Here is a 23756-nt window from a genome sequence, read left to right as displayed (position 1 = left end):
GCCATAATATTATTTGCAGAAATATACCTATAGTAGGCTGCAATTACTTTGTATAGGGGCAAGCAATTCTTTTAAATGATTCACACAGCAAACAATCATATTTCTTCACGGCAGCCAGTAAACTCTGACAGAGCCAGACTAGATGCCGGCCACTTCGAAATAGCACTTTGCCTGATTAAACCTTTTAAAAAATAGATACAAGTTATAATTTGCTAAATGGAGTAAATAAGTAAAAGGCCAATTAAATATATCTAATCAGGGGGGCTCAACAGTGACACAGACCTCCTGATTGGGCACTCCCGCCGCTGTACAGGTACTACACGTGTTTCTTATTCGTCCAAATGCAGATTTAATATGTCTCTTTTGTTCTCCTGGTAAATATATCGTCCAGCGTGATATTTTTGTATATTATTATATTTTGTTTTTTCCCGGACATGAAATTTGTACAACTGGAGTTGCCGTAGGTTTCACGTGACGATGATACTCCCTTCTCGGACGCTGTCGCGCTTCACTATATGATTCTTCTTGATTTCGGACTGAATGGACTTAAACCTCGACACTGTGCGTGCGTCGCTACTTTATAGAAGTCAAACATAATTATTACATTTCGTGTCTGTTTACATTCGTATCAGGCGGTGCTCGTCGACATCTCTCGGCCCTGTTTAGCTTTGCTTAGCTTAGCTTTGCTTAGCTTGCTAGCCACCAAAAAAGGAGACGCGTTTTGTTAACGACGAATTGGCTCAGCAGACGCCAAGTGTGATCATAGAGTGTCGCCGATATCGTGAATATGTGTGCTGCAACGAACGTGACGTGGGAAAAAGAGCTTTGTGAAGCAAAGGAGGAGAACGAGCGACAACGTCAGCTGCTGGACGCTGTGTGCAAGCAGCCTCGTGTTGTGTTGAACAGAGCAGGTTTGTCGCTTGCTTAACCCCTGGGCGTTATTTGTCCATTTTCTGGCTTTTTTCTGTTTTTCATCAAAGAAAAAGCATTTGAAAAAAATACACTAGGGTCCTGACATTTTACCAGGATTGTTTAAAAATGTAGAAGTTCAAATTGGTGCCATGCTGTAATTTATAATTATTACCAAACAGGAGGGAGAGATTCACACGAAGTTGTTGTAATAATGCCCGGTTTTGGCTCATTGACTCCCATTATAAATCACAGTTTTTGATATGTTGTAAACCTGATGTGTTATAATGCATTTTCCGTGATTACTGATGCAATCGCTTCTTTGACGAGTCATAAACATGAAAATAAAAGAATTTGTGTGTTTAGAGTGTTAACACAAAATCCACTAGGTGGCGCCAAAGGCTAATAAATGAATACAAAATGCATGCCTAAAAAAATTCTATTGTTATGACTTATGGACTTGTTTGAGCCTCTAACTATGTCATATGAAATATTCAAATTATTATTTTATTATATATATATATATATATATATATATATATACAGCATAGTTAGTCTTGCTATTAGCATAATACTGCTGTTGTTGTCCATAGGGGGCATTAAAAAATAAATATAAAACTATAACTATATATGTGTAGATAGGTCTGTTGCTACTGAACACTTTGAGTGGTTGAAAGTGAAGAAAATATTCATAAATGACTAAGTTATCTCACTTCAAAGGAAATGCCTGATTTTGGCAAAATTACAAGAGTTTTGAAAAATGCCATTGTGTAAAAACTGGGTATGCATAAAAAATTCTATTGTTATGACTTATGACCTTGTTTGAGCCTCTAACTATGTCATATGAAATATTCAAATTTGTCTATTATTTTATATATATATATATATATATATATACAGCATAGTTAGTCTTGCTATTAGCATAATACTGCTATTATTGTCCATAGGAGGCATTAAAAAATAATAAAATAAAAACTATATATGTATAGATAGGTCTGATGCCACTGAACATTTTGAGCGGTTGAAAGTGAAAAAAATATTCATAAATGACTAAGTTATCTCACTTCAAAGGAAATGCCTGATTTTGGCAAAATTACAAGAGTTTTGTGCTATTCGGAAAACTGCCATTGTGTGAAAACTGGGCATGCAGAAAAAATTCTATTGTTATGACTTATGGACTTATTCAAGCCTCTAAATATGTCATATGAAATATTCAAATTAGTCTTATTTTATATATATATACAGCATAGTTAGTCTTGCTATTAGCATAATACTGCTATTATTGTCCATAGGGGGCATTAAAAAAAATTAATAAAATAAAAACTATATATGTATAGATAGGTCTGATGCCACTGAACATTTTGAGCGGTTGAAAGTGACAAAAATATTCATAAATTACTAAGTTATCTCACTTCAAAGGAAATGCCTGATTTTGGCAAAATTACAAGAGTTTTGTGCTATTCAAAAAAATGCCATTGTGGAAAACTGGGCATGCATAAAAAAATTATATTGTTATGACTTATGGACTTATTCAAGCCTCTAAATATGTCATATGAAATATTCAAATTAGACCTTTATTTTTTCCTTTATACAACATAGTTAATTTTGCTGTTGAAAGTGAAAAAAATATTCATAAATGACTAAGTTATCACACTTAAAAGGAAATGCCAGATTTTGGCAAAAATTACAAGAATTTAATCAAACTATAATAACGCCCAGGAGCTAATCAACACTTTTCAACAATACGTATTATTTTATTTTGAAAGGAATCTTCATCCGGCCACTTTGTTACCTTACGTTTACAGTTTTTGTCTGTCGCTTTGGTACATTACTCAGATCTTCATTGAATTTCTCAGAACTGCTTTTTCAATTTTCCCATCGCTGTGTCACTTGTACACAGCACTAAGCAATTGCTTTTTTTTTTTTTTTTACTAGCTGAGGCAAATCTGTTGTTTCTACACACGTACATACATACATACACGTATATACACGTACGTTTTCCCGGCTTTGTTATTATTGCGCTCGCGTGGCCCATATGATAATCTTAAATATAAAATACATAACCCCACAATAAAGTGCATTTACCTAACCTTGTGTCTCTTGTGTCCCGCAGACGTCTGTGAAATATATCTTTGTCCTGAGCGGCAGGAGTCAGACTTCCCTGGCGTGAAAGAGGAGGACAACCTGGAGCCTCTCCAGGTTAAAGAAGACGAGCAGCCACACCCTCCCAACATAAATAAAGAGGAGCAGCTGCCACTATACATTAAAGAGGAGGAGTTCACAGATTTGCCCGGGACTGATTTCCATTTGAAGACTAAAGATGAATGTCAATATGAAAACAACAAAGGGGCGGAGCCTTCAAGCAGCAGCTCAAGACAACTGATAACAACTGAAGATGATGAGGACCACCGTGGAGGATCACAAGCAGACAGCCGGTTAGCTCTGCCAGATGCCGAAGACGCGTCACACTCTCCTCACACTGATGACGAACAGTCTGACGGTGACATGACATTTCACACTGGCAGCAAATGTTGGAAATATTCTCTATGTAAACAAACTTTTAGCAGCAACTTTCATTTGAGAAGACATATGATTAGCCACACTGGTGAAAAACCTTTTCCCTGCTTAGTTTGTGGCCGACGTTTCTCTTACAAAACAAAATTGAAAGTGCACACAAGAACCCACACTGGAGAGAAGCCTTTTGCTTGCTCGGTCTGTGGTCAATGTTTTACTCAAAAAGGAGTCTTACAAAGGCACACAATAACCCACACTGGAGAGAAGCCTTTTGCTTGTTCGGTTTGTGGTCAATGTTTTACTAGAAAAGAAATCTTAAAACTGCACACAAGAACCCACACTGAAGAGAAGCCTTTTGCTTGCTCAGTTTGTGGTCAATGTTTTACTCAAAAAAGAGACTTACAAAGGCACACAAGCACCCACACTGGAGAGAAGCCTTTTGCCTGCTCAGTTTGTGGTCAATGTTTTATTCAAAAAGGAGACTTACAAAGGCACACAAGAACCCACACTGGAGAGAAGCCTTTTGCTTGTTCGGTTTGTGGTCAACGTTTTACTCAAAAAGGAGAGGTAAAAATACACACAAGAGCCCACACTGGAGAGAAGCCTTTTGCCTGCTCAGTTTGTGGTCAGTGTTTTACTAGAAAAGAAATCTTAAAAGTGCACACAAGAACCCACACTGGAGAGAAGCCTTTTGCCTGCTCAGTTTGTGGTCACAAGTTTGCTCACAAGGGAGACTTAAGCAGACACACAAGAACCCACACTGGAGAGAAGCCTTTTGCCTGCTCAGTTTGTGGTCACAAGTTTGCTCACAAGGGACACTTAAGCAGACACACAAGAACCCACGCTGGAGAGAAGCCTTTTGCTTGCCCGGTTTGTGGTCAATGTTTTACTCAAAAAGGAAGCTTAAAAGTGCACACAAGAACCCACACTGGAGAGAAGCCTTTTGCTTGCGCCGTTTGTGGTCACAAGTGTGCTCAGAAGGGAGACTTAAGCAAACACACAAGAACCCACACTGGAGAGAAGCCTTTTGCCTGCTCGGTTTGTGGTCAATGTTTTACTGAAAAAGGACACTTACAAAGGCACACGAGAACCCACACTGGAGAGAAGCCTTTTGCCTGCTCGGTTTGTGGTCAATGTTTTACTGAAAAAGGACACTTACAAAGGCACACGAGAACCCACACTGGAGAGAAGCCTTTTGCTTGCCCGGTTTGTGGTCAATGTTTTACTCAAAAAGGAAGCTTAAAAGTGCACACGAGAACCCACACTGGAGAGAAGCCTTTTGCCTGCTCCGTTTGTGGTCAAAATTTTGCTAGAAAGGGAAACTTAAGCCAACACACAAGAACCCACACTGGAGAGAAGCCTTTTGCTTGCTCGGTTTGTGGTCAATGTTTTACTCAAAAAGGAACCTTAAAAATGCACTCAAGAACCCACACTTGATGAGAGAAGCCTTTTGCTTGCTCGGTTTGTGGTCAAATATATTCAAGTAATGCCAATGCTAAGAGGCACAGGTGTGCTGGTGAGAATAGCCATGATTGATGAAGCTTGATATGACCTCATTTATGGATTGACTTTTAAAATGGTGCAGAAATCCTGTCTACCGCTGAATGATCGAAGGATCTGTGTACTTGCATTGTATATTGTATGTGTCTTGACTTAACCCTGTTATATGCGTATATTTCTTCTTCATGTGCCGGGTCTGCTACAGACATCAGTGATCATGGCCCTCCATGCCTCTCTGTCATCCGTTTTCCTAATAAATTCGAATTGGGGTTCTTCTTCCGTGTTGCAAAGTTATTTAAGTTGTCTGTATATTTTGCCACCTTCTGTTTTTTTTACTCCACATATCTTGCCACGTTTAATTTGTCTTGCCATGATATTTGTTGACATTTTACTGTTTCATTTTATATTTTAACTTTTGAATTTAGTTATAGCTGTGTAGATGTAGATATAACTATGTTAACTCAATTTAGCCTGGTGAGTAAGAATGTGAAAATGGTTTCTTTGTTTCTCCTTCCTGGGATAAGAATGTGTTAAAGGTTAGTGTATGTTTAAAAGTGCTGCCAGAGTTTCTGGTCATCAGTCATCAGGTCTAAGGTCTAAAGGGCAAATCCTATCCACATTAATTCTCCAAAAGCTGGGAGTGAACTAAAATGTGGGCTGTCAAACTCTTACCTGCTTTTTCTCTTACTCTTTTCTCAGGGAAGGGAGGGGGAGTGGTATCTTGTAACACTTTTTGAAAATTGCATAAAGATGCTGTGAGTCCGCTGTAAGGACACACTTGGAGAAATCACATCATTTGAGTGAGCTCATTGTGTCTTCGGGAATTCCTGAAATAAAACCTTGCAAGGAAACCTCTTCACCGATCTCAACTCTGATTTATTTAAACACGCAAAATATTACAAAAATACATGTAATCTTACATATTCTTTGCAGAAATATACCTATAGTAGGCTGCAATTACTTTGTATAGGGGCAAACAATTATTTAACAGATTCACGCAGCAAACAATATTATTCCCTTGCGGCAGCCACTAAGCTGGCAGACCCAGACTGGATGCCGGCCACATCTATATTGCACTTTGCCCTATAAAGCCTTTATTGAATATGGATGCTGAGGGGGGGGGGGGGGGATCAGTAAAAGGCCAATTACATAAAACGGGTCAGGGGGATTGTTGGGTCTGATATTACAGATCCCCTTAGTTACTGACCGTGCACCAAGGAAAAAGGAGGCAGAAGCTGTTGCTTTGTTTTATTGCAACCGCGGCTGGGAGAGGAGAGGAGACGCAAGACCTTAACTCACGCTCGGCTCCTTCCGACTCTCTCCCCTCCCCCGGCCACCTCGTCGCTTTTATTACAGTTAAGTTTCGTTTCATACAAAACATGGTTAAGTTTGTGTTTTCATACGTCATAGAAAAATACAAAACATTAGAGAAAGTTGAGCAGCGCCTCTAAACGACAGTTGATAATATAAAACATAAAAATATATACAGGATATTCTTTAAAATACACATAATGTTAAGACTACTGTTTTAAGCAACTTCACATTCCCTCCTGTTGTGGATTTAAAATGACATCAGTAAATACTAAAACAATTAAGTTTTCTCAGTATTACTTCATTAATAGATTCACAACATTTGAACCATTCTCAGGAAATGGCGAAAACCCTTAACTCAAAGGGAAAAAATTCCATAACTCCCCCACCGCACGGTGACGAGAACCTCTTGGTCTGAGAATGGAACTGAATTTGAAGTTAGGAAAACACAATAAGATGAGGGTCACACTTTTGTGTCGGTCTCCACAGTGTCAACATAATCCTCTACGCGTAGTAAGTTATATTGATACATCTGGGCCACGAACATACGGGCGACTAATCTCTTAGACATTGGGACAATACAGCAGGAACAAATAACACATAATAAGATAAACATTATAATGATCAAAGTCCAAACAATGTCTGAAAAAGGGTCATCTTCTCCTTTGTTCTTCTTTTTGACAAGAATCAGGGGGTAATCCCTTATCTGAGTTCGGTGACCTTTTTGCAGTGACTCTGGTGGATCCACGTCTCTCTCTCAGCGATTTTGAGAGCGGTGGGTGTGGTCAGGAGAACAACGAATGGGCCGTCCATGTTTTCCTTTTTATCACCTTCACCAACACCAGGTCACCCGGGGTCACCGTTTCCTGTGCAGGAGGAAGAGAAGTAGAGGGCAGATCATTTGCTCTTGACACAGTCCGTTCTTTAAACAAGTCACATAACCATTTAGTCAGTGGATCTGCCTCTCCTGTTTTGTCTGACCATGGCTGATTTTAAATGGATGGCCATATTGTCAACGATGGTATTTACAAAATGGCTACCGTTATCACTCCACAAGACTCGTGGAATGCCATGTTCTGGTATTATGTGTTTACAAATAGCTTTAGCTACTGTGAGGGCGTTTGGATGTTTTGAAGGAACAAGTTCAACCCATTTAGTTAGTGAGTCTACTAACACTAAACAGTACTTGTGCTGACCACTTCTGTGTAGTTCAATAAAGTCCATGTGTAAAACTTCAAATGGGTAGGAGCCCACTGGGCATTTCCCTCTCTGTGGTCTTAAGTTTCCCTGAGCATTGTGACGACAACACACCATACATGACCTACAAAAAGTTTTAAAATAGGTTTGTAAGCCCTGTGGTATTGTCATTGTCTGTTCCACCATAGATATCATCCCTCCTGTTGAGACATGGGACTTCCCATGACTCAATGTGGCTACTGCGTGGAACAGACTGCGGGGGATGACTGGTCGGTCTTCTTTGTGGTAGAGGCCTTCTGGGGTGAGTTCAATGTTCATCATTTTCCATAGTGTTTTTTCTTTGTCTGGAGCGTTGTTTTGCATGTCAATTAGTACTTGTTTTGGAATGTTGTTGTGTTGTTGTGTTTCTTTGTGGTTGGCGAGCATGACGATCTTTGTTTTGTCTTGGCCTGCTTGCTTGGCTGCCAAATCTGCTTTTGCATTTCCTACAGAAACGGCGTCTTTTGCTGAGGTGTGAGCTTTGCATTTGCATACTGCTATTTTGGAGGGTAGCAGTACAGCGGCCAAAAGGTCAGTGAGTAATTTGGCGTGTTGAACAGGTTTTCCTGTTGATGTTTTCATTCCTCGTCGAGCCCACATGGCGGCAAAGATGTGCAATGTCGAGTGGGCATATTGGCTGTCGGTCCAAATTGTTACTGCTTTGTCTTTGAATAATTTACATGCTTCTGTTAGCGCGATGAGTTCTGCTGCTTGTGCTGACAGATTTCCTATTAATCGTCCGCTTTTCAGTGTCTTTTGTTGTGTGACCACTGCATAGCCTGTGTTGGTGTTGCCTAGTTCATCTTTGCTTGAGGAACCATCTACAAACACTGCTTCTCCTTCTTGTAAGGGTGTGTCTAACAAATCTCTTCTTGGTTTGCAGATTTCCTCGGTGGCTTCTGTGCAACTGTGTGGTGTCCCATCTGTCTCCACTGGGAGGAGACTTGCAGGATTGAGAGTGCTGCATCTCTTGATGATAAGATGGGGTTGGGACAACAGTACAGCTGTTAGGCCAAGATGTCTTGCTGGTGAGAGAAATGACATCTTTGTTTGAGTCAAAAGAACATCTACTGAGTGTGTTACTAGTAGAGTGGTGGGATGGAACAACACCAATTCGGCGGATGCTTGGACAGCCATTGCTGCGGCACACACTGCTTGGACACACTGGGGCAGGGCTCTGGCGACAGCATCAAGTTTCTTTGAGTAGTAGGCCACTGGTCGCATTTGTGTACCATGTTGTTGGAGTAGGACGGATGTCATGAATCCGTCTTTGCAGTCCACTGTTTGGGTGAACAGTTTCTTGTAGTCGGGTAGGCCCAAGGGGCCTGTGCTTGTGATGGTCTGTTTTATCTGATTGAACTTTTCATTAGCTATTTTCGTCCATGTGATGGGATCGGCCAGGGCGATGTCTTCTTGGTAAATTAAATCCACCAGTGGTTGCGTTATTTCGGCGAAGTCCAGAACCCATAGACGGCAAAAGTTCACTAGGCCTAGGAAGGCCAGCATCTGTCTTTTGGTCTTTGGTTTGGGGGCATCAAGGATAGCTTGTTTCCGATCAGAGGTTAGTTTTCTTCCTTCTGCCGATATGATGTGACCTAAGAAAACTACTTCGGTCTGAGTCCACTGTAGTTTGGTCAGTGAGGCTTTGTTTCCTGTCTTTGCCAGGTGTTGACACAGTTTCACTGCTTCTTCTTGATTTTCTTCTTTGGTTGGACTGGCGATGAGAATGTCATCTACGTAAATCAAGATTTGAGTGGTTTCACTGTGTTCATGGAGGCTCAGACAGTTGTTGATTTCTTGAGAGAAAATGGTGGGGCTCTCTGCATAGCCTTGGGGTAGTCTCGTATAGGTGTACTTCTTTTGATTAAAGGTGAAACCAAACCAATGACGGGCAGACTCGTGCAATGGGATGGAAAAGAAGGCGTTGCTTAGATCAATTACTGTGAACCATTTCTGTTGTGGCTTCAGCGCATTGAGTAGAGTGTGGGGGTCGGGGACGCAGGGGGCTCTCTGTTTTACTGCCTGATTTACGGCTCTTAAGTCGTGGACCATTCGCCAGGTCGTGGTGTCTGCTTTCTTTACTGGAAAGATTGGAGTGTTACAAGTTACCTTGGGGGCTTCTATGAGCACTCCAGCTTTTACCATGTTCATGATTACTGGTGTGATTCCTTCTTTGGCATCAGGTTTGAGTGGGTATTGATTGATTCGTGGGCGATAGTTTGTTCTTGGTTCAATTGTTACTTCTGTGGCTGTGGTCATTAGGCCCACATCGGTTTTTGACGCTGACCACAGCTGAGGTGGTATTTGATCCATGGCGTCTTTTAGTGCCAGGATCGTGGTTTCCTCCGGATGTCATGTACTTAGGTGGGTGCTGGGGACAAATGTTGTCACCCAGTTTAGTTTTTTCCTCCAGACCACGTTTCCTGATGACATGATGCGTTTAAATCTTCCATCTTGACATGGAGTCCACGGAAGTCGTTGTTCGGACCATGTTACATCTCTTATTTTTGATCCTATGTCCTTCCATCTCCAGCCTGTTGGTTTTGCCAGTGAAATGTGGAAGGGAATGCCAAAGCCTTCATATGTGGTTAATGCATATATGTAATCTGGAAAGATTACTGTGGCTGCCATCCATCCTGCCTGTTCGTCCCAAATTAGGTCTTTTATTTGGGCCCGCATGGTTGTCAATCGGGACCATTGATCAAAGAAGTCTCTGTCCTCTTTGTTCAGGGCGAAGCGGATGGTGGAGTGAAGTGGGTACGTGGTTTGGGGCACCCAATTTGAATTTGGTAGGATTTGTTCTGGCATCTGTTGCAGATTGTTTGTTACTGATGTTGGACCTTTTTGGATCGGATCCAGACTGTAGAATGGGCGTGGTTTGTCTTTTCCTTCTAGTACTAACATCTGCATTGGTGTTTCTTGTCCTCTTTTTGTCACGACCATGCTAGAGCCTTCGACCATTAATACAAGGCTCATGGCTTTTATCAAATCTCGTCCGATGAGGTTTTCAGGACAACGAGGCACGTAAACGAAAGTTTGATCTGGGTATTCTGTTCCGTCTTCATCAATAATGGTCAGTGGTTCGGTAAAGTAATGGATGGCTGGTCTACCTCCCACTCCTATGACCATTATTGTGCTTTTTGACAATTTGACACCTGTTGGTAGATCAGTGATCACGGAGGATTGTGCTCCTGAATCCACAATGAATTTCAATGTTGTAGTAAATGGCCCTAAGCCTAGTTTTCTTACTGCTGGGTCAATAGAGGACATCTGGCTAAACAGGACTGTCAGGTCAAGCACCTCGACGATCGTTCTGGTGTCATCAGGGTTTTCATCACTTGACCTTTCCTGCTCGCGTCATTCGGTTGGATCCCAGTGGTCAGATTTTGGGGTCTCAATTTTTTGTTTGGAGCGGCAATCTCGGGCAAAGTGGCCGTACTTGCCACAATTGTAGCACACATCCTGTCTGGTGGCTGGTCGGCCTCTTCCGCGTCCACGTCCTCTACCCCGATTGGGTTGGTTTTGGTAGTAAATTGGTCCAGAAGGTGGAGGAGAGGCATGTTGAAAAAATGTGTGCATGGCATTGAAGACTGATGATTGCGCTTTTTGTCTTTTTAGGTCTTCAGCGTGTGAGGCCCAAGCTACGAGATCATTCACCGGGGCAGTTCTCCAGGTGTGGTAATGTTTCTTGATAAAATTGACTGTACCGTCCACTAGTCCATCCAGGAATGTTGCCCGCAGTAATGTTTGGTATGTGCTTTGTGCCTCAGTGCTTTCTTCGATGCCACCATGTAGTTTCAGTACGTCTTGGAGGCGGTCCACATATTTTTGTGCGCTTTCTTCAGGTTCTTGGCGGCATTGGCGGACTTTAGTTAAATCAGGTGGTTTCTTGAACACTGCGATGGCTCTTTCTAAAAGAGTATTTAGGGCGTTGTCTAGTTCTTGGCCTGGTTGGTAGACTTGGCCTCGTTGGTTGGCTGGAGCAAAGGCTCCTTGGAATCTTCCGACTCGATGTCCTGCGGTCAGACGTAGGACGCTTAGTAATTCATTGCCATTGAGGTGATAGGATCCATGTAGTTCTCTAATTGCAGCTGCCCATTTTTCAACGTTATCTTCAATGGGAGGAACTGATGCGCATGCGGCTACTTTTTCTTCTTCGGTCCATGGGCGATAGAGCAGCAAGGTCTGTGGATGAGCAGGTTGACCAGGATTTGGCATTCCATAAGCTGGGTTGGCTACAGCTACCATGGGATATGCTGCCACCTGCTGAATGTCTGGGTATAATTTTGTTGTTGCAGCCAGGACGTCTGCTGTTGGTTTGTTTGATCTTGTACGGCTTCCAATAGGAGGGGAGGCTCCGTCCCCAAAACTCGTGGAGGTGGAATTTGGGGAGGAGGTAGACGGGGTAGGCGGTTCCCGCTGTTGGTTGACGTTTACTTCCTCTTCTGGATCATTTTGCTGTCGCACTTCAGCCGGTGCATTTCCGTTGTCTCTTCGTCTGGCGCCGGTTTCTTCCGTTGGTCTTATCTTCATCTGGTACATTTTTCTTTCTGTCTTTTCCTTTTTTCTTTCTTCACTTTCCAAAATGCTTTCTGCCCTCATTTTACACTGTTTTATCCACACTTCAACAGCACGTAGTTGTGCTTCCAATTTTTCTACATTCTTTCCCTTTTTAATCTTCTTTGCTCTTTTCTCCACTAAACTTTTCTTAACTTCCTCTTTATTCCTGACATCTCTCAAAGACGGGTTAAAATCATACTTGGTCACCCAGGATTCCAGATACTTGCACGCATTAGCGTCAAAGCTTGCAATAAACTTAACATCCTGGTGTTGTTCTATTTCTTTTCTCAATGACTGGCCCATTGTTTCTACTCCCGAGCGGGCAGCAGTTACTCCCTTCTAACCTTATCTCATAAACACACATAAAGTACACACCCACACTCACACACACACACACACACACACACGCACACACACACAAAAACTCACACACAAACACACACACTTAGTCTTTTCTGTGGTGCACCACTTTCTAATTTAAAACCATGATTTGTGTTTTAGGCGATTATTTTTAATCGCAGTCAGTTCTGTTCTGACCTGATAAATCTTAGTTATATTTTGAACACAGATATTTTGGTAAACAATGAGTGGGGAGGTGTAAATTGTTACGTATTTACGGCAACGTTTAATTTCCTCTACCCGGGCACCCGAAAACTACACTTTTTTTTAACAAGTTAAAAACTAGTCAATAAAAGTATTTTGGATCTCATCTAATAAAACCGTGATCCCTTTGATGCCCGGATCATATATACCATGGTTTTTTTTTTCTTCTTCTTCACGGGCAAACGCCCAAGCGCTTTTCTTTTACTCCCCACTTTTCTATTTTTCTCTTACTTCTTCAGTATATTTAGTGTTCCTTTTTCAAACTTCTGTGTAAATCGTGATAATTAAACAGCATAATACCTGTTCGTCCTCGGTGCCGGTCTGGTTCGCAGGACCCGGTGTCCGGGCGAACGGCCGTGGCCGGAGCGACGAAACCCGTCACGCAAGGGGAGACGCTGTCGACAGATTCTCGGTGTCCTCGGTTCGGCGGCGGTCGTCCGTCCAGATGCAGGTCCCAGGTTTCGGCACCAATTAAATGTTGGGTCTGATATTACAGATCCCCTTAGTTACTGACCGTGCACCAAGGAAAAAGGAGGCAGAAGCTGTTGCTTTGTTTTATTGCAACCGCGGCTGGGAGAGGAGAGGAGACGCAAGACCTTAACTCACGCTCGGCTCCTTCCGACTCTCTCCCCTCCCCCGGCCACCTCGTCGCTTTTATTACAGTTAAGTTTCGTTTCATACAAAACATGGTTAAGTTTCTGTTTTCATACGTCATAGAAAAATACAAAACATTAGAGAAAGTTGAGCAGCGCCTCTAAACGACAGTTGATAATATAAAACATAAAAATATATACAGGATATTCTTTAAAATACACATAATGTTAAGACTACTGTTTTAAGCAACTTCACAGGGATAAACAGTGGCACAGAGCTCCTGGTTGGGCCCTCCTACAAAGACAAACATTGTTTCTTGCATTGTGTAACTGAATGAATGCATCCATCCATCTTCTACCGCTTATCCCATTATTATAATACTTAAATAATAATAATGAAGGTAAATATAGATAAAAGACTCTTGATAGGAGAATTGTATTCAATTAAGTAAACAGGTCATACCTTTTGGACAATGCTCCCTCCCAAATGCTACCTTGCTTCCGGGGTGTTGCACAGGTGCCGGGAGGCTGAAATGGAGCCCTTATTGTATGTGAGAGATATCAGCGGGTAGTAAACTTATGACAGGTAATTTTATTATATGCTTACCGTCTTGACGGATTCCCTGCTACTTCGAGCAGCTTACTCGACAGGCGTAGTATGGGTCTAGATTCTCTTGTGCAATATGTTGGGTGTCCTCGTGTCTGACTGTCTGTGGCTATGTGGCCACATGCGCACCTGCAGCAACCAATGTGGGATCTCACGGGCACCACTCCTTCCTTTCCCCAGGTCCCAGAGCCCCTAGAATGTTCCCCCGGGTCTACCTATATTTAGAGGTCATCAAACTGTTGTAACTCTTCATGTTTTCGCTTCAGGAATACAGCTTTATCAGTAAATCACATTTTAATGGAAAAAATATCTGCCTCAAATAAACACCAAATATCAAAATTTATAGAAACATGGTCTACGTATATAGAATTTTTTAACCTAATTCTGGTTACTTAATTCTGTCTGTTAGCGAGAGCCACTACATCGTGATAACTTACATTGATGTTTCTGCATTTGGCAATTTATTATTATATTATATTATTAGTATGGGATTTTTTTTTCAATAGGCTTTAGGTGTACTGATGAATACACACACCCTCGCACGCACGCACGCACACACACGCACATACACATACTCACCTACATACAAAAAAAAGAAGTATATATATATATATATATATATATATATATATATATATATATATATATATATATATATATATAAATTGTTTTTTTTAATTAAAAAAAAAAGGAGAGCAATGATGATGTCAAATCGAATGAACAATACTGAGCTCTAAAGAAAGAAAAAAAAAGGAATACAGCTTTATTTTTACGTGTCATAAGTGCTCAGGTTCGTGGATGCGCTGCTCTGCGCTGATTAGCAATTTTGTTGAGGAGCACGACTTTACAGCTTTAAAACTACGCTGTACAGGTACTACACGTGTTTCTTATTCGTCCAAATGCAGTTTTAATGTGTCCCTTTTGTTCTCCTGGTAAATATATCGTCCCGCGTGATCTTTTTGTTTATTATTACGTCATGGTTTTCCCAGACAATGAGATTTGTCTTCGAAGACCTCCTCAATTCCACCGACACGCCTTCCCTTGAGGAAGCAGGGTCTGGGGACTCTGAGGTGGGCTCCCCTATCTCTAGGGTCGAAGTCACTGAGGTGTTGAAAACCTCCTCGCTGGGAGGGCTGATGAGATCCGCCCAGAGTTCCTAAGGCTTTCGTGGTTGACAACATCGCGTGGACATCGGGGACAGTGCCTCTGGATTGGCAGATCGGGGTGGTGGCCCTCCTTTTTAAGAAGTGGGACCGGAGGGTGTGTTCCAACTATAAAGGGATCACACTCCTCAGCCTCCCAGGTAAGGTCTATTCAGGGGTGCTAGAGAGGAGGGTCCGTCGGGAAGTCGAATTTCTGATTCAGGAGGAGCAGTGTGGTTTTCGTCCCAGCCGTGGAACAGTGGACTAGCTCTACACCCTCGGCAGGGTCCTCGAGGGTGCGTGGGAGTTCGCCCAACCAGTCCACATGTGCTTTGTGGACTTGGAGAAGGCGTTTGACCGTGTCCCTCGGGGAGTCCTGTGGGGGGTGTTTCGGGAGTATGGGGTCCCGAGCCCCCTGATACAGGCTCTTCGGTCCCTGTACGACCGATGTCAGAGTTTGGTCCGCATTGCCGGCAGTAAGTCAAATTTGTTTCCTGTGAGGGTTCGACTCCGCCAAGGTTGCCTTTTGTCACCGATTCTGTTCATAACTTTTATGGACAGAATTTCTAGGCGTTGCCGAGGCGTTGAGGGGGTCCGGTTTGGTGGCCTCAACATTGCATCTCTGCTTTTTGCAGATGATGTGGTGCTGCTGGCTTCTTCAAGCCGTGATCTCCAGCTCTCACTGGAGCGGTTCGCAGCCGAGTGTGAAGCGGTTGGGATGAAGATCAGCACCTCCAAATCCGAGACCATGGCCCTCAGTCGGAAAAGGGTGGAGTGCCCTCTCCGGGTCGGGGATGAGATCCTGCCCCAAGTGGAGGAGTTCAAGTATTTTGGAGTCTTGTTCACGAGTGAGGGTAGGTTAGAGCGGGAGATCGACAGGCGGATCGGTGCAGCGTCTGCAGTGATGCGGACGCTTATCGGTCCGTTGTGGTGAAGAAGGAGCTCAGCCAAAAGACAATTTACCGGTTGATCTACGTTCCTGCCCTCACCTATGGTCACGATGTGGGTCGTGACCGAAAGAACAAGATCCCGGATAGAAGCAGCCGAAATGAGTTTCCTCCGCAGGGTATCCGGGCTCTCCCCTGGAGATAGGGTGAGAAGCTCGATCATCCGGGAGGGACTCTGTGTCAAGCCGCGTTGAGAGGAACCAGTTGAGGTGGCTCGGGCATCTGGTTCAGATACCTCCTGGACGCCTCCCTGGGGAGGTGTTCTGGGCATGTCCTACCGGCGGGAGGCCCTGGGGATGACCCAGGACACGCTAGAGAGACTACGTCTCTCGGCTGGCCTGGGAACACCTTGGGATCCCATCGGAGGAGCTGTCTGAAGTGGCTGGGGAGAGGGAAGTCTGGGCTTCCCTGCTAAAGCTGTTGCCCCCCGCGACCCGACCCCGGATAAGCGGTAGTTGATGGATGGATGGATGTGGAATAATTAATCAAGTCAATCCATAAATAGATTTACATCAATAAATAAATAGTCTCTGCCCTTAAATTAAAATTTTTCATGCTGCAGATTGACTTTAATGATGTTTTTGTTTTTTAATAAACAAAACGGCTAAAAGCAAACTTCATATGACCTGACAAGTAATAACCCAACACTAAAATTAAAAAATTAAAATTTCTTAACTCATGGGTGTTTTGATTAAGCCATTGATAAATTTGCTGATTTAAATTGATGATGGATGATTTCTATTTGAAATCACACCAGTGACTATTGTTGACAGGCCTTTACCTATCTAAATTGTCCAGCAGGTGGCGGTGGTGTCACAAGAACCAAAACCTATGTGAAAATACATTAAGGTGCTGGTTTAATTGAAAATCGGCCTGTCACCAGTATCTGCTGCCTCTCTGTTTAACCATCTCATCATTCAACTCTTATCAAATGATCATTTCATCACTAAACAATAAATATTGCACAAATGTAGAATAAAAGATACAGTAACTACTAAATAAACATTTTCTATTGCCAGTAGGGGGCTGTTCTAAATACAGAGTCGACTAAGCCTTCACTTCACTGCTGTGTCATTGACCTACAATGCAAGTTAAATGCAGATAGTTGCCTCATTGGATTATATTATTTTCTATAAACTTTTTCTTGTCATTGCATGGTGGTTTTCTTGTCTAGTAGTATTTAACAAGTCACTAAGTTTTTTTTTGTTATTTCAATGACTCAGACAAAGTCATTTGGTTTAAGCCATTGAGCTTTCGGCGCATTATTATTATTGCCTTCTTTTTTCTTTTTCTTTTTTACTTTCAAATAACCACACAAGAACTTGCATATACAGAACTAGTCATTCATGTTGCAAATAGACAAAAATCCTTGGACAATGCATTTTGCTCGAATTTGGTGGCTAGATAGAAGATCGAAGCGCTCAATGAGATAGAGGGCACGATGTACTGTTGTCATATTCCTGAATGAAATATGATATTGATCAAATCCGCCAAAATCGCGTTAGGATACCCATGCCGCAATTTAGACTTGCTTTTAGCTGGTTGTAGTATTAGTTTTGTCCGCTGAAGTTCAATCTGGGAATCCGAGATTGATGGCATGAGAAATCTGGTTAAGATTAGGCTGCAGTAGGACACAGACTTAAAATGTGCAATTCCCTTTGAAATGTCATACAAATGCAGAGAAAAATAAAAACTACAAACAAAGAAAAAAAGCTACATTAAGGATGAAAACAATGTGCATCAATACAATACTTTACTTTACGACCTATGACCTATATAGAGTGGCAAAGGTAGCACTTAAGATCGTGTTGTGGCGTTGACAATGATTGAAAACGCAGAGTCATTTTGCCTGACGAACGAATGAGCTCACTCTTGACTAACCAGTTAAGTAATTTTCCAATCATTACCAAACTGGCAGTGTTATGAACGATCATTAAACCAACATAAAAAGAATAGGAAGAGTAACAATTGGCCTGGAAGATGATAGGTTAAGTACGAACATTTATAAGAACAGAAATGTTTGACTGAAGGGAGAGGAACAAAAAAGCTGGCAGTAGGCTATGACTATTCCAAACATTCGGGCGTTTCGGATATTTCCGCAATGCAAATGCTTCCTTTACACGGTGAAGACAAATGGCGTATTGTATTGCGTTTGCCTGGAACTGGCATACCAACGACAATGATTGTGCTGGACAGGATGCTGTCAAAATTACACATAGATAAAAGTTATGCAAAATCTGATGATTCAGTGAGCATTTCTTCAGTTTACATCATGGAAAAAAGCTTTTGCTGTGACTTTTTAAAGAATGATACAAATGTTTAAGTGCTAGCTAAAATCATTCTTTGCTATTTAGCTTTTAGTTACAGCGCCCCAAAAGTTGGATGCTAACACAGTGGATACCAAAACTGATGATACTCACATGGCTCTTTGGCTTTGTGTGTGTGTGTGTGTGTGTGTGTGTGTGTGTGTGTGTGTGGTTTGTCTGTCTTCATTTTGTATGTGGTCTTCAAAGATTTCAAACTTTCTTAAAAGCTACAGCAAGATTTTTTTTTTTAGCATTATGAGATTGAGGGTAATAGCCCACCCTGTCAAGACACTCATGTGGGCCCCATGTGGGTTGGATATGGGCTGGTGAATGGATCCCATCTGGGCTGCCCAGTTGGGTCCCAGTTAGTTTTGGCCAAGGATCAGATGGGTTCTACGTGGGCCTCACATGGGTCCTAGCTAAAACGTACATTGGTTTAAAGGTGGACATCGTATTGGCCCTAGCTAAAAACCACGTGGGTTTGGAATGGCTGGTGAATGGGCCCCATCTGTACTTGTTGAGGTGGCAAAATATATATTTTTTTAAAATATTTTTTTAACTAATTCTCCCCCAGGTATGAATAATGTCAGCAAACATGTTAAATTTCAAGGAAAGAAAAAGGTAGTCATTCAGTTAGTCATTTAAGCTCCTATGGTTTTTACTGCCCATGTCGGGCCCAACAACAAAGCCCACTCCAAGCCATAACCCAACTGGACCAAGTAGCGCCCATATGGGCCCCAACTGTACATGTTTGCTGGGTATGCTGTCCGTGTACTTTCTTTAGCTTGTCTAAGCACTTCCTTTTTCTCAACGTTTAGACAACTTTCTGCTCTTGTTTTTGATAGCGCTTGTTGCTGGTGAGCTAGCTATCCCACCCGACTTTGAACAATTTAGAGTACTAACGTTTGCAGAATGTGGGACAAAGTCAAAGAGGAGAGCGGGCGAGAAAACAACATGTCGGGTGGGTGGGTATCGGAGATTATTGCCTCGCCCTGAAGTCCAGCAAAACACAACAAAAACTGAGATCCAGACATGTAATCTGTCTAATCCACAAAGCTGTGAAAACGACTGGGGAGAAAAGGGGTGGGAAGGAAGAGAAAAACATTAGACGGGGAGTTAGCAAGAGGGCTAATTTCAAACTAATTTGGCTAAAGTGATTAAGTGAGACTGGCTTGATGATAAAATATGATGTAACAAGGCTTCTGACTATATATTAGATTTTTTTTTAATTTATTCTCCCCCAGGTATGAATAATGTCAGCAAACATGTTCAATTTCAAGGAAAGAAAAAGGTAGTCATTCAGTTAGTCATTTAAGATCATTATGGATGCCACTATGGCAAACGGTGCTTTAATTGGCGGTCGGGATGAAAGTGGACCAGGCCGAGCCAAAAGCAGATGGACTGTTACGGAAGCAGATCTTTGTGGCCTCAGACAGCCTGAGCCATTGCTGAGCTTTTCCAGCGGGGATGACTGTGTAGCTTTGACCTGGCCTGCATATGGGCCCCTAATTGGCTGGAGAGTACCTGGTAGTTTACTAGTCTGAGGAGACTGAGCGATGAGATTAGCCATGTCAGATTACAGCTAGAGCGCAGTCAAACAGTGTCATCCCAGACTCGCCCACTGCGAGAGAGAGGGAGAGAGAGAGAGAGAGAGAGAGACACGGGAGGTGGGGATGGGAGGCGGGATGGAGGGTATACAACAATATACACAATACTCATTCATTCAATTTGCGAGTTTTTCTCAGGTTAATTGGTTAGTTTTTCTGACAAAATTGCCCATTTATAAGGTTGCAAATATACAAAAAAATTTTCTCGCAAATCTGCAAGATTTAAAAAAAAAGAAGACGTTTTTTCTCACAATTTCCCCTATTTATAATGTTACAAATATGCAACTTTATAATGATGCAAAAAGTACTAGTTTTTTTCTTGCAAAATTTGTGAGTTTATTTCTCATCATTTTATGAAATTTTTTTCTCAAAAATTTGCCACTTTATAATGTTGCAATTATACATGTTTTTTTCTTGCTTAACTGCCTCATTAATTTGTGAGTTTTTTTTTCTTGCTAATTTACAACTTTATAATGTTGCAAATATACATGTTTTTTTCCTCATAATTTTTTTTAGTTTTTTCTCGGAATATAACCTCTTAAAAAACATATTTAAACGTGGCCCTAATATGCAGTCATATAAATGTGTATGTATATATTTTTTAAATATATCATAAAAATTTTTTTTTTAAATTATATACCAAACATATATTTTAATGACACCATAAAGTGACCTGGGAAAAAAATATTTAAGTATGCTTCTCATTAGGATGAGAAAACTGTTAGGATAAGAAAGTAGTCCATTGCATGCTTGCATGTGACAACCTTTAACTACATTTCGGTTTGTATTTCTGAGTGAAAATGACAATGCAGGACCTAGTTTGGTAATATTTTCACTTGGAAATGTATTATAAGGATCATCCTAATAATCATTAGGATGGGAAAGAAACATATTTCACTCTTTTTTTTTCCATCTCCATGTCACTTAATTTTGATGCCAAAGTAAATATCGTTCCGCATGATCTTTTTGTTTATTATTACATCATGGTTTTCCCCGACAATGAGATTTGTCCAGCTGGAATTGCCGTAGGTTTCACGTGACGATGATACTCCGTTCCGGGCCGCTTTGGCGTCGACACGCACGCTTTCGCGCTTCGCTATATAATCCTTCTTGATTTCTGACTGAATAGACTTAAACATCGACACTGTGCGTGCGTCGCTACTTTAGAGAAGTCAAAAATAATTGCTACATTTCGTGTCTGCTTACATTCGTATCAGGCGGTGCTCGTCAACATCTCTCGGCCCTGTTTTGCTTAGCTTAGCTTAGCTTTGCTTAGCTATGCTTAGCTTGCTAGCCACCAAAAAAAAAGAGACGCGGTTTTTTAGCGACTCATTGGCTCAGCAGACGCCAAGTGTGAAAAGAGAGTGTCGCCGATATCGTGAATATGTGTGCTGCAACGAACGTGACGTGCGAAAAAGAGCTTTGTGGAGCACAGGAGGAGAACGAGCGACAACGTCAGCTGCTGGACGCTGTGTGCAAGCAGCCTCGTGTTGTGTTGAACAGAGCAGGTTTGTCGCTTGCTTAATCAACACTTTTCAACAATATGTATTATTTTATTTTGAAAGGAATCTTCATCCGGCCACTTTGTTACCTTACGTCTACAGTTTTTGTCTGTCGCTTTGTTACATTACTCAGATCTTAATTGAATTTCTCAGAACTGCTTTTTCAATTTTCCCATCGCTGTGTCACTTGTACACAGCACTAAGCAATTGCTCTTTTTTTTTTTTTTACTAGCTGAGGCAAATCTGTTGTTTCTACACACGCACATACATACACATATACACATGTACGTTTTCCCGGCTTTGTTATTATTGCGCTCGCGTGGCCCATGTGATAATCTTAAATATAAAATACATAACGGTTATGTTATGTAAAGCGCATTTACCAAACCTTGTGTCTCTTGTGTCCCGCAGACGTCTGTGAAATGTATCTTTGTCCTGAGCGGCATGAGTCAGACTTCGCTGGCGTGAAAGAGGAGGACAACCTGGAGCCTCTCCAGGTTAAAGAAGAGGAGCAGCCACACCCTCCCAACAAAAATAAAGAGGAGCAGCTATACATCAAAGAGGAGGAGGAGGAGTTCACAGAGTTGCCCTGGACTGATTTCCATTTGATGACTAAAGATGAATGTCTATATGAAAACAACAAAGGGGCGGAGCCTTTAAGCAGCAGCTCAAGACAACTGATAACAACTGAAGATGATGAGGACCACCGTGGAGGATCACAAGCAGACAGCCGGTTAGCTCTAATGTCAGATACTGAAGACGCGTCACACTCTCCTCGCACTGATGACGAACAGTCTGACGGTGACGTGACATGTCACACTGGCAGCAAATGTTGCAAATGTTCTCTATGTAAACAAACTTTTGGCAGCAACCTTCATTTGAGAAGACATATGATTAGCCACACTGGTGAAAAACCTTTTCCCTGCTCAGTTTGTGGCCGACGTTTCTCTTACAAAAAAAACTGGAAAGTGCACACAAGAACCCACACTGGAGAGAAGCCTTTTGCCTGCTCTGTTTGTGGTCACAAGTTTGCTTACAAGGGAGACTTAAACAAGCACACAAGAACCCACACTGGAGAGAAGCCTTTTGCTTGCTCGGTTTGTGGTCAATGTTTTACTCAAAAAGGAGACTTACAAAGGCACACAATAACCCACACTGGAGAGAAGCCTTTTGCCTGCTCCGTTTGTGGTCAATGTTTTACTCAAAAAAGAAACTTACAAAGGCACACAAGAACCCACACTGGAGAGGTACATTTTGCTTGCTCTGTTTGTGGTCAATGTTTTACTAGAAAAGGACACTTACAAAGGCACACAAGAACCCACACTGCAGAGAAGCCTTTTGCCTGCTCTGTTTGTGGTCAGTGTTTTACTAGAAACGAAATCTTAAAAGTGCACACAAGAACCCACACTGGAGAGAAGCCTTTTGCTTGCTCGGTTTGTGGTCAATGTTTTGCTGAAAAAAGAAACTTACAAAGGCACACAAGAACCCACACTGGAGAGAAGCCTTCTGCTTGCTCCGTTTGTGGTCAATGTTTTGCTGAAAAAAGAAACTTACAAAGGCACACAAGAACCCACACTGGAGAGAAGCCTTTTGTCTGCTCAGTTTGTGGTCACAAGTTTGCTTACAAGGGAGACTTAAACAAACACACAAGGACCCACACTGGAGAGAAGCCTTTTGCCTGCTCTGTTTGTAGTCAGTGTTTTACTAGAAACGAAACCTTAAAAGAGCACACAAGAATCCACACTGGAGAGAAGCCTTTTGCTTGCTCGGTTTGTGGTCAATGTTTTACTACAAAAGGACACTTACAAAGGCACACAAGAACCCACACTGGAGAGAAGCCTTTTGCCTGCTCTGTTTGTGGCCGACGTTTCTCTTACAAAATAAGCTTAAAAGTGCACACAAGAACCCACACTGGAGAGAAGCCTTTTGCTTGCTCTGTTTGTGGTCAATGTTTTACTGAAAAAAGAAACTTACAAATGCACACGAGAACCCACACTGGAGAGAAGCCTTTTGCCTGCTCCGTTTGTGGTCAAATATATTCAAGTAATGCCAAAGTTAAGAGGCACAGGTGTGCTGGTGAGAATAGCCGTGATTAATGAAGCTTGATATGAACTCATTTATGGATCGACTTAAAATGGTGCAGAAATCCTGTCTACCGCTGAATGAACGAAGGATCTGTGTACTTGCGTTGCATATTGTATGTGTTTTGACTTAACCCTGTTATGTGCGTACATTTCTTCTTCATGTGCCGGGTCTGCTACAGACATCAGTGATCATGGCCCTCCATGCCTCTCTCATCCGTTTCCCTAATAAATTCGCTAATGGGGTTCTTCTTCCGTGTTGCAAAGTTATTTAAGTTGTCTGTATATTTTGCCGCCTTTTGTTTTTTTGCTCCACATAACTTGCCATGTTTAATTTG

At 42.0% G+C, this 23756-nt stretch overlaps 2 protein-coding genes and 1 long non-coding RNA gene across 3 annotated transcripts; 2 read left to right on the top strand and 1 right to left on the bottom strand.

Annotated features, from left to right (window-relative positions):
* The first annotated feature begins 460 nt into the window (after positions 1 to 460).
* On the top strand, positions 461 to 5217 carry LOC144037057 (uncharacterized). Its single transcript, XM_077548191.1, has 2 exons — positions 461 to 911; positions 3023 to 5217. The coding sequence occupies exons 1-2, from the start codon at positions 788 to 790 to the stop codon at positions 4858 to 4860; spliced, it is 1962 nt and encodes a 653-aa protein (XP_077404317.1). The 5' UTR covers positions 461 to 787; the 3' UTR covers positions 4861 to 5217.
* Positions 5218 to 6320: 1103 nt separating this feature from the next.
* On the bottom strand, positions 6321 to 21915 carry LOC144037072 (uncharacterized). Its single transcript, XR_013288810.1, has 3 exons — positions 21726 to 21915; positions 13834 to 14048; positions 6321 to 13754 (listed from the first exon to the last, which is right to left on the bottom strand). It is a non-coding gene; the product is annotated as an uncharacterized LOC144037072 (long non-coding RNA).
* LOC144037060 (uncharacterized) lies at positions 20833 to 23666 on the top strand. Its single transcript, XM_077548195.1, has 2 exons — positions 20833 to 21343; positions 21749 to 23666. Exons 1-2 carry the CDS (start codon positions 21220 to 21222, stop codon positions 23431 to 23433), a joined length of 1809 nt encoding a protein of 602 aa, XP_077404321.1. The 5' UTR covers positions 20833 to 21219; the 3' UTR covers positions 23434 to 23666.
* Positions 23667 to 23756: the final 90 nt, after the last annotated feature.

Source organism: Vanacampus margaritifer, chromosome 17 (assembly GCF_051991255.1).
Source record: "Vanacampus margaritifer isolate UIUO_Vmar chromosome 17, RoL_Vmar_1.0, whole genome shotgun sequence".
NCBI classification, from domain to species: domain Eukaryota; kingdom Metazoa; phylum Chordata; class Actinopteri; order Syngnathiformes; family Syngnathidae; genus Vanacampus; species Vanacampus margaritifer.
Note: the sequence above shows the minus strand (reverse complement) of the source record. Positions and strands in the feature narration are given on the sequence as shown.